The 10,993-nt window shown below is 37.4% G+C and overlaps 2 protein-coding genes across 2 annotated transcripts in view; both read right to left on the reverse strand.

The window, feature by feature from the left end:
- Positions 1-2,799: 2,799 nt before the first annotated feature.
- On the reverse strand, positions 2,800-5,751 carry LOC106877288 (large ribosomal subunit protein bL27m). Its single transcript, XM_014926158.3, has 3 exons — positions 5,597-5,751; positions 3,975-4,153; positions 2,800-3,488 (listed from the first exon to the last, which is right to left on the reverse strand). Exons 1-3 carry the CDS (start codon positions 5,649-5,651, stop codon positions 3,294-3,296), a joined length of 429 nt encoding a protein of 142 aa, XP_014781644.1. The 5' UTR covers positions 5,652-5,751; the 3' UTR covers positions 2,800-3,293.
- A 4,309-nt stretch (positions 5,752-10,060) lies between these two features.
- LOC106877289 (liprin-beta-1) overlaps positions 10,061-10,993 on the reverse strand; it is a 367,092-nt gene continuing 366,159 nt past the window's right edge. The window contains exon 28 of the mRNA XM_089354745.1: positions 10,061-10,993. This exon is cut by the window's right edge and continues 7,624 nt beyond it. The gene's annotated coding sequence lies outside the window, so the exon portion shown is untranslated.

Below are 10,993 nucleotides of genomic sequence, written 5' to 3' on the forward strand. Positions count from 1 at the left end.
GGTCTGACACTGCTCATCGTCCCCTGGCTTCCATCTCATCCGTCTACCTGCTGTCCCAAAATCATCAATAGAATCTTTCTGCTGTCCTCTCTCAACCAACAACACAGCTGTTTTCATCTCCTTTTCTGCTGCTCTCAAAACTGTCAGCAGCTTCCTCCACAGACTGTGACGGGATGCTCCTGCAAACAACCTTAACTGGAAATATCCAGACCTGTCAATCTTTTCCCTTTCATTGTTAAATCAGATCCTGGTCTAACAATGTAAAAGAAAAGATTGCCTGATCTGCTTTCCTCTCCAAAGCCGATTCGCATTCATTTTCCTATGAGTAACGGAATTACCTTCTTCATCTCTTGGGATCATAGTCGTACGGTGCGAGATAACGAGGAAAACGATTGGACAGCCTGCAGGAGGATCGTTTTAGTCTTTCTTGGAGGAGGTTAGTTCTACCCCCATTCCCTGTTGACGTGAACAGGTTGATCTCATATTGGTCTGGCACTTTTCTCATCCCTCATGTTTCAAGAAGTCAGACAATAATCTGAGGCCCTTGTCATGGCAACATCTGTATCTCCACTCACTAAGTGCAATCTTGTGTCATGTCAGTGTGTACAACAATATGCCTCTCTCTCTCACACACACACACACAGCCATGGTAGTTACTCGAGAATGCTGTGTCTATATCACATCGCTAGCAGTGAATAATAGACATCTGGCCATAAATTGTTCATTTAGGGAAATATTTATATGCTGTAAGAGCTGAAGCAGTACTGTAATTGTTTCGGACCTCTTCCACTGCGACACCAGAGCTGTCCGGGGCCCACTCAACGATGTAGGCAGCAAAACTCTCACATAACAAAACCAGCTTCGTTCAGTCATATGCAATTCAGAGACTGATGCTTGTACCATCTTCAAATGCTGGATCTTGTTGCACTACACGCCCTCTGCCTTGTACCAAATATGGCGCCTTTTGATAATTTTCTGGCAGCATCTTTTCTCTCCTTTGCATCGAGTGAACCCCGGTCCTAGCAAACTCTAAAATCTCTCTACAGGAAGGTATATTGCTTCCCTTCCGTTGTTTTCATAGATGTTCAACCAACGCATTGTATTTTCTGGCACAACTACAAACAATGCTGAGATATTCTGACAATGAATGAAGAAGCCATTCAAAAGAATAATTAGTAGTCAGAATAAAATTAAATGATCCCGTTAAGATGATTGTATAAACATTGATTTGGTTTTTAACACGATTGCAAAACCATATCAGTAATAATGTCCTTAAGTAGCGACAGAATTATGTCCCTTTATTCTCCCCCAACTAAAAAAAAAAAAAGCTCTTTCCACGCGTTGATTCTTAAATTCTACTGCATCCGTTTATTCATGATGTTATGGGGTTTGGTTAGCTTTGCTGCCCAACATATCACCACTCATCTCAACCCTTTAACATCCCAACTCTAGCACTGAGCATCCTGAAGAAAACTTTGGTCTTCCCAGGTTCCATGGACATGTCTCACAATCTCACTATTATGCACCACAAACGCGCACATGCACTTGACTCTTGCTTCAAACAATATGTCTTTGACAGGGGGAAAGCTGTTACTAACAGAGATAACAAAAGTCAGTCCAGAATTCCTATAACCTCAACCAATATAGCAGGGGTTGAGGATCAGAGGTTGTATGAACTCCTCCGTACAATACTAAACACTTCAATGCACTCACCACCAACTTTAATCTTATTAACTTCATTCATGGATTAAATGATTCTCACACAAGTCACTCACCTGTAAGCTGGCCTCCTCAGTAAACACATGGCCACACAATACAAGGACAGGGTCAAATATTTTATTTAGATCTCCCTTCTACACTCTCAGAATGGTTGGCGTTAGGAAGGGCATCCAATTGTAGAAACTTTGCCAGATCAGATTGGAACCTGGTGCAGCCTTCTGGTTTGCTAGTCCTCAATCAAACTGTCCAACCCATGCCAGCATGGAAAGCAGACGTTAAACAACAATGATGATGATGATGAATTAGTCAAAGGCGGCTCAGTTTAACCCTTTAGCAGTCAGATTACTCGGTCAAATTTAATGTTAATTTAACCAAATCATTTTCAACAAATCATTTATCACCTCATAGCTTTGAAATTTTTGATGTTGTTATTGTCTAATTTTTGAATGACATTGTAGGACAGGTGTTAAAAGCTGAATCTGGCCATTTTGAACATAAAACAGCGAGAACATTTTGGCCAAATATGGCTGGTTTAAATGCTAAAGAGTTCAACCAATTAGAATTCCTGAAACTGCTACCAAAACTGAGCATTCTACACTCACAAGCTCTCCCTCTCTCTAATGGTCAGTCCACATGAGTCTCAAAGGAACATAGGAATGGTTTTCCAGTTTCTCTGATGTACATGTATTCACTAATTTTTGCCAGCTGAGAGAATGGCAGCAATGTGAAATGAAGTACTTTGCTCAAAAAACACATCACCCAACCCCCTCCCATAATACACACACAAAAATATGAGAGAAGGGGGTCAGTTGATTACAACCCTCCACTAATTTTTGACTCATTTTTATTCTATCAGCCCCAGAAGAATAAAAGACAAAGTTCACCATAGTGTGATCTGAACTCAGAACCAGTTCAGAAATCATCATCATCATCACCATTTTTATGTCCACTTTCCATGCTGTCATGAGTTAGAAGGGTTTCCCCAATCTGAATCAGTTCTTAATTTGCTGTTACTGCCCTTCTAGGGACTTCTTTTGTCAAAAGAAACATGAGTAAATAAAATAAAACAAAACAAGAAAGTATTTATAAAACTAAATGAATAGTTTATATAAATTACAAAAAAAAAAACAACAGATACCTGTAATATACTCAGTGTCAGGAAATTATTATTATTATTATTATTATGAAAATGTAAGCAAAAATAGATGATACAAAAGTTGACCGGTGTTTAGGCATGTGTGTGCATCCACATGCACATGTATATGTAGATGTGTATGTTTGAGTGTTGGTTGACCAGACAGGTGCCACCAAATGTAACAGAGATTATATGTGGTAGCAGAGTGTTGTAAATAAAACAAGACAATGTTTAACATTTTATGATTTCAAAAAACTGAAAAAGTTCATAAATAATAATAAATAATTCCAAAAGGAAACTGAAATTATTCCCTGGGTTCCGTACAAATGAGAGAATTTAGCAGAGTATCTATCAACTGTCCATCACAGATGTTGCCAAAATATCATCTAATGTCAACATCTTCCCTTACTAGTAGTAGTAGTGGTGGTGGTAGTGGTGGTTAGATTTGGGAAACTAAGCGAAACTTGGCATGTAGTGGGATTGGGATAACATGAAAGAATTTTTTCCGTATAAGGACACCCTTTTTGACAGGTTCATAGAGAGGGCTATCAGGGAATGGATTAAGGTACTCATGGGATACCATCACTTTGCCATCACATAACGCCACTAACGTTTTGTCTCGCAGCAAACCAACCTGGAACAAAAAAAAAAAAAAAACAAGAAATTAATCATTTAAACAAAGCAAAAAAAAAAAAATGGATATTTGAAGATCTTTAAACATGACACAAATTTTTACATTACTGTAACAGCAACAGACTTAATCAGTTAGCCATTTAACAACACCACCTAGCCCTGCATTTATCTGGTTGAGGCCATACTGGTGCAAGCAATTGGACCCAGTCTCTACAGTCTGTTTCAGTCATTAGGCTGTTTTCCATGCTGGCATGGGTTGGATGGTCTGTTAGAAGCTGGTCAGGTGAAGAGCTGCACCAAGTTCCAACAGTCTGTTTTGGCAAGGTTTCTATGGCTGGATGCACTTCCAAATGCCAACCCCTTTACACAGTGTACTGGGCACCTTTTATCTGACACAAGTACTGATGCTTTTTACAGGGAACCAACCCAGGTGCTAAAAATATAAAATAGGAATCAAGTGATAGTCTGGAAAAAATCTGTTACTTACATTTTCTCCTGGATAATATCTCAGTCCAAGCTGGGTAAAAATTACTTCGTCTTTATGGATGAATGAACCTTCTCTTTTTTTCAGTCCCCTGCTTTTGCCAGGTGTGCTGCCAACTTTGTTTCTTGTGTTGCTTCCTGCCTTCTTTGAAGCCCATCTGACAGCAACGCTATCAGACAAACCTGATTAACATCAATGTGGAAAATTAAATCAATTTTAGTGTCATCCAATTTTGAAACAACAAAATTAATCATCATCATCATTTAGCCATCCAATTTTCCATGCTTGCATGGGTAGGATGGAATTTGTTGAGGAACATTTTCTACGAACAGATGCTCTTCCTTTCACCAACCCTTACTTGGTAACTTTTTTTTCCCCATGACTGGACATGGTTTCATGAAAGATTGGAAATGAAGGACATCACTTGCCATCAAGACAAGGAGATACCAACTTACAACCACACACACACACACATATACATATGAAGGGTTTCTCTCACTTTCCCTCCATGAAAGGCATCAAGTAAATGGCAAAGGCACCCAGTATATGTTGTAAAGTGGTTGGCATTAGAAAGGGCATCCAGTTGTAGAAACCAAGTTAAGCAGTCTATGGAACCTGGTGTGGCTCTTGGTTTTGCCAGTTTCTGTCAAGCTGTCCAACCCATGCCAGCATGGAAAATGGACATTAAATGATGGTGATAAAGAAAGGCGTTCCAGCCTTTCTTATCTTTTTTTTTTTTTTTACTTGAACGACTAGATTATCAAATGCGTTCACCTTTTTTAACAAACAAGGTGTGATTTAATGAAATTTAGACTACTATTTCTAGCAGATCAAGGGTAATGTAATAGCATCCACATTAACTCATCTGAGTTTTTGGTTACGATTCAAGAGACTTTCGTGGTTAGTAATTGAAATTATGGTTAATTAATTACTTTGATTTGCTCTTTTAGGTGTGCCCAACCCGACATCGTCTCCTTATAATTTCTTGGAATTTTACAGAGATACATATTACATGGTATATATTAGGATTGTAGTGGAATTTGTTGAGGAAAACTTTTCCGTTGGGGTGGAAAAGAGTTTCCGATAAATCACACACCTTAATTTGTTTCCTCATAACTTTCTGAGACATGGATATATTTTAACAAATACACTTCAGATGGTGTTGTTTACGGTTATGCCGAAACGTATTTGTATAAATTTCTATTAAAAAATATTCAATTTTCAGTGAGTTACGGGGAAACAGAGTTGGTGGGGCACGTTTCTGTAGTTATGCCTTTATTTTCTCGTTGTTGATATTAAATTGAAGGTCAGTCAAATAGTTTACATAAAAGAATAATAAAATTAAGATTGAACAATTATTTACATTTAAATATCTCAATTAATTTACTGTCAAATTATGTTGTTTTTTTTGTGTGTTTTTATCTCAGCAACAAAAGTAAATTAAATCGATGTCGCCCTTGAGAAGATTTCATAATCAAAGTCTATGACTGGTTTCAGCATTTAAATGAGGAAGTAAAACAGCTTACGGATATGTTGTAGCTCAACACTGTGTCTATGATTTAACACAACATATGACTGTAACACCCTGAAAACGAAGCAATAGCTAATATAATCGATAAGCTTACCAATTTGTCTTGAAACTCCTGTCAATAAACGACAATAACCTAAAAGGTTGGCCATCTTGAATGAGGGAAGTAACTCCAACCATAAGCGGTGTCGATAGAAAATGTTTTCCTTTGAAACAAATCCGTTCGATTTAAATCATCAGTTGGAAATGTTTGTGTTAGATTTCCATTGTACAAAAATAACCAAACAAATTCAACTGATTTAAAATTATATAGATATGGAAATGGAAATATTATTACAATATAGAGGTTTTTATCAAAGCATATAAATGTATCGAATTAAAGATTTTCTTATAAATTACTTTAATGCCATTTACATATTAAAATTGTTACTCTAAATTTTTATCCCAAGACTTACGTAGGTTTAGAATGCAAGTTTAAGATATTCTTTTATTCACTTTTCTGATTGTATACATTCGTGACAGCGAAGAAGATACTGAATAATGTGAAGAAAGCACACTGTCCTGTTTTACTTCTCAACGAATGCTGAAGCTCTCTGAGGAAGAACGATCAAACTGAATGATGCCTTCGTGGAATGGTCCACCAGGGGTCTCTGTCACCATTTTACCTCACATCAAAAGCAGTATTTGTTGCCAATGTGGCGAAATCGGAAACCGTTACTAGTACTGTCATGGAATTGTTGCCCCTGTGGTCACAAGACCAGCAATTCCATAACAGTACTAGTAACGGTTTCAAATTTTGCCTCAAGGACAGCTTTCCGCGCATTTTTGTTTTCCGATTCGTTTCCTACGTGTGTGTGAAGTAAAAAAAATAATCGATTTTCCTCAAAGTTATGAGGGAAAAACATCGGATCTTGTGAATTTTCCGAAGGCCTCTCCCCACCCCACCCCCGCTGTTTCAGGGCATTTTTGTTTTCATATTCGTTTCCTACACCTTTTCTTACACCCGTTGCACTATTTTTTTTCTCGATTTTGTTTCCGGGTAATAATGTGAACATTAACCGCATTTTATTTTATTGCCCTCAGAAACATAGAAATGTTAAGTAAAGTGTATTGATACTGCTAACTCTTTCATGACTTAATTTCTGATCGGTAATTTGTTTCAATTAATCTTTAGTGCCACTTTAGCATACAGTATACGTGGCCATTTACACTCTCATTCCTAAGGTCACCTTAGGAATGAGAAACCAGGTTCAAAATTTCCCCAAGACACCTGATGGAGGCTGGAGGGTATATCAGCCGAAATGTTGTGTTAACAACAAACAAGTTGAGGACAAATATCCATCAATTGTAAATAATGTAAATAATGTTCCTTACAGTTTATTTTGTTAATTCTTTTTCAAAATTTACTGTTTTCTTTGTAAAATAACTGAGTAGAAATAAAGCAAAATTGACAATTCTTCCACTGTTGAGTGTGTGGTGGTGGGGACTATGGAAATGCCATGCAATTTTTTTACAAAAATAAATTATTGCCTATTGTTTATAATTTAAAAAAAGATTTATAATACACCAATGTCTGAGACTTAACGCAAACTCTATATTTGTCTTGATTTGGAGGTACAATGACTCAGTAGTTTGGGCAGCGGACTCGCGGTTTCGATTCCCAGATCAGGCGTTGTGAGTGTTTATTGAGCGTAAACACCGAAAGCTCCACGAGGCTCCGGCAGGGGATGGTGGCGAACCCTTCTGTACTCTTTCACCACAACTTTCTCTCACTCTTACTTCCTGTTTCTGTTGTGCCCGTAATTCAAAGGGTCAGCCTTGTCACACTGTGTCACGCTGAATATCCCCGAGAACTACGTTAAGGGTACACGTGTCTGTGGAGTGCTCAGCCATTTGCACGTTAATTTCACGAGCAGGCTGTTCCGTTGATCAGATCAACAGGAACCCTCATCGTCGTAACCGACGGAGTGCCAAGATTTGTCTTGATAATCAGATGAAAATAAAACTAGACAAGTATATGTATGTTATTGAAGGAAACGCTAAGATCGAAATACAAGAAACTAATATTTAAGTAAAGTAGCAGCTTCTCTTTGAAATAAAAACAAAATACGCAGGCCATGGTCTATAAAGCAAGTCGATCGTCCTATTAGAAATAGCCACCAAATCTCTCTCAAATCACACCCCACCATCTTACAAAAGTAAAAGATACTCTGAACTATGAAGTTCTAGCTCTAGAAAAGAAAGGGGTAGTCACAAATGGAATGTCTTTGCTCATCTACTGGATTCGGACTGACCCGGGATGAAACTCAGCGATGGATGTCGAACAGCAGTTATCTCCCATCACTGACAGAAGTACAGCAGTAATTACGTCCCTTGTTTAAGAGTTACGTCTCCAAATCGTTTAATCAGGATCAGACTGAATCAACAAAACCGATGGTGGCGGGGGGGGGGGGGAGAGAACTGAACAAACATCTTAATAAAATCTAATGATTTTTAGGCTTTTGTATCATTTTTCATAGCCTCACCATTTTTTACATTGTAACCACTTTGGAAGAAAATTAACTAAACATATTCCACATGATTCTGGTTAAGAAACTTGTTTTTGCAACCACTTGGTTTCCAGTTCAATCTCATTGTGTGACACCACGTGCAAGTGTCCTCATCAGGACATGTTGTTGGTACCTGTATTGCATCTTCTTTTTCTCACTTGCACAGTTTTCACAACCAGAACTGACTGTTTCTTATTCTCAGGCACATATTCAAGCTACACATCATGTCACACGTATATCCTGTTTGTGTTTATATTAGCCTTATGTTATGTCTATCGCTTCGATCATTAATTTTTGTAGGAAATCAATACCGTACAACTGTATAGTTTGTTAATATATATCTATCTGAGGCGACGAGCTGGCACAATTGTTTGCGCGCTGGGAAGAATGCTTAGCGGTACTTCGTCCCTCTTTACATTCTGATTTGAAATTCCACCGAGGTCGACTTTGCCTTTCATCTTACCGAAGTTGATAAAATAAGAACCGGTTGAATTCTGGGGTCGATGTAATCGACTGACCTCCCCAAAATTGACGGCATTGTACTGAAATTTGAAACCAATTTTCATTTATCTAGCTTTATTTTATATTGCGCGGCACACTGTGTTACCGTTACTCGTTGGTGTAAATGCATGGTGAGTGTACGAGAGTTGTGTGTTTGTATGGCTAATATAACAATTAGTGAGACGTTTCTAGCATCTTCTAGAAACGTCATTTCTAGCATCTTCTAGAAACGTCATTTCTAGCATTTTCTCGAGTTTACGTGTTTGCTACAGTTTGTTGATAAGGAAGTTCTTCATTTTAATGTGGCTAGTTGGCAGAATCATTACTGCACTCGCCAAAATGCTTAGCACCATTACACCTACCTGTATGTTCTGAGTTCAAATTCCACCAAGGTCGATTTTGCCTTTTATCCTTTTGGAGTCGATAAAACAAGCACCAGTTGAGCACTGGGTTGGTGTAATCGACTTGCCCCTACCCCAACCTGACTTTGAAACCAATATATTAGCGTGAGTTTTTGAATTGGTGTGGACCAATCTGTTTCATTTTATGAGCTACGTGGCCAGGCGATGGCCTCTTGGAGCTAATCAACGGCAGCATTCGTCCTATTTTTTTCGACTGCCATGTTGGCTTGGCGATAACTATATATATATATAAATATATGGTTAGGATCCCCTGCTTTCTAGTGGTTAGGATTCCTGGCTTTCGCCCAGGCGGCTCGGGTTCAATTCCCGGAATGGGAACACATACTTTATAGGCACAGGAGCGGGTATGTGTTAAGTAGCTTGTTTACCAACCACATGGTTCCAGATTCAGTCTCACTGCGTAGCACATTGGGAAAGTGTCTTCTATTATAACCTCGGGTGCCGACTAGTCTTGTGAGTGGATTTGGTAGACGGAAACTGAAAGAAGCCCGTCGTATATATATATATGTGTGTGTGTGTGTGTGTATCTGTGTTTGTCCTCCGACATCGCTTGGCAACCGATGCTGGTGTGTTTACGTCCCCGTAACTTAGCAGTTCGGCAAAAAGAGACCAATAGAATAAGTACTAGGGTTACAAAGTATAAGTCCTAGGATCTTTGCTCAACTAAAGGCAGTGCTCCAGCATGGCCACAGTCAAATAACTGAAACAAGTTAAAGAGAATATTTACTTTCTTTTGCATCCAGTGTGAGCATAAATTCATTTGGGATTCCCACATTGTCAAACAAATCCAGCTAGAGCTAGTTGAAGCATCACTTTTCGTCTGTGCTATCTAAAGCATCATCATCATCATCATATGATGATCAAGGAAGGTGAGACAAAAATTTTATCATCGCTGTATAAATCTTCCATTTGTAACTTGATTTCTGCCATTAATGAGGACTGCTTCCGTTTTTGGCACATTTGATGGAGTAGATGCTGAGGTATCAATTCGTATCTGCCGTTTGAAGGTTAAGGACTTATCCCTGCTTCATCACAATACAATAGAGAAACAATTGCAATTATATATCGATGACAAGAAGATACTCCAGGTTGTTTTTTCATAACTAAAACTTTATTCTAACTTGACATGCACAAAATTTAAGAAAATGGAAAAAAAAAAAAAAAAAAAAAAATCAAATAAAGACGAAATTAAAATAAAGAAACAATAAAAACTTGAAATAAATAAATTCAATTAAAACTTTACTATAGTCAAAAACTAATACAATATTTGTCATTTAAAAAAAAAATTAATAATTAAAATGTTTCTATTATTTGATATTGTTTAATATAAAATGTCTTTCTCATAGGATTTGTAACATGCCTCATGAAAAATCTTCCAGAATATAAGGGTTCATCTTTTACTTTTGGTTTTTTTTTTCTTGAGCCAGAATTATCTGGTTTTTTTGTTTTACTTTATCAGTTTTGTTTTACCTCTTAAGTCCTGCAAAACCACAGATGAACTATAATATATTTGTATATATATTTAAGTGCATGTGTGTATGTATACATATATATACATATCTATATATTTATACACACACTCATGCAAAACAGTTCCTTGTTTTAATTATATATGCATTTTTTTTTATTTAAAAAAAAAAAAAAAAGAGAAATTCCAGCAATCCAGTGCCATTAAAAACAGAACCAAAGAAAGATTTTTATCTTTAATCAGTATGCCTCCAGGGCAGTTGTTTATGTAATGAAATGGGAGAGACCATAAGATAAAATGAAAGGTTATAATATAAGGAAAGAGAAAGTATATGAGAAGAAATGAAAGACATTAGAAAAGAAAAAAAAAAGAAAATGGAAGAAAATGAATGGATGGGGGTGAGGGGGTGGGGGGAGAAGACAGGCAAACAAGAGAAAAATGTTTGAAGATAGAAAATGTCAAACATTAGAATCTGAAACAGAGTCATTGGTAAAAGTTTTATGGTAGCAGCAGATAAGATTGGAAGTTCTAAAACGGGAGAAATCTAAATGCTA

Source organism: Octopus bimaculoides, chromosome 7, assembly GCF_046866305.1.
Source record: "Octopus bimaculoides isolate indiv1 chromosome 7, ASM4686630v1, whole genome shotgun sequence".
NCBI lineage: Eukaryota > Metazoa > Mollusca > Cephalopoda > Octopoda > Octopodidae > Octopus > Octopus bimaculoides.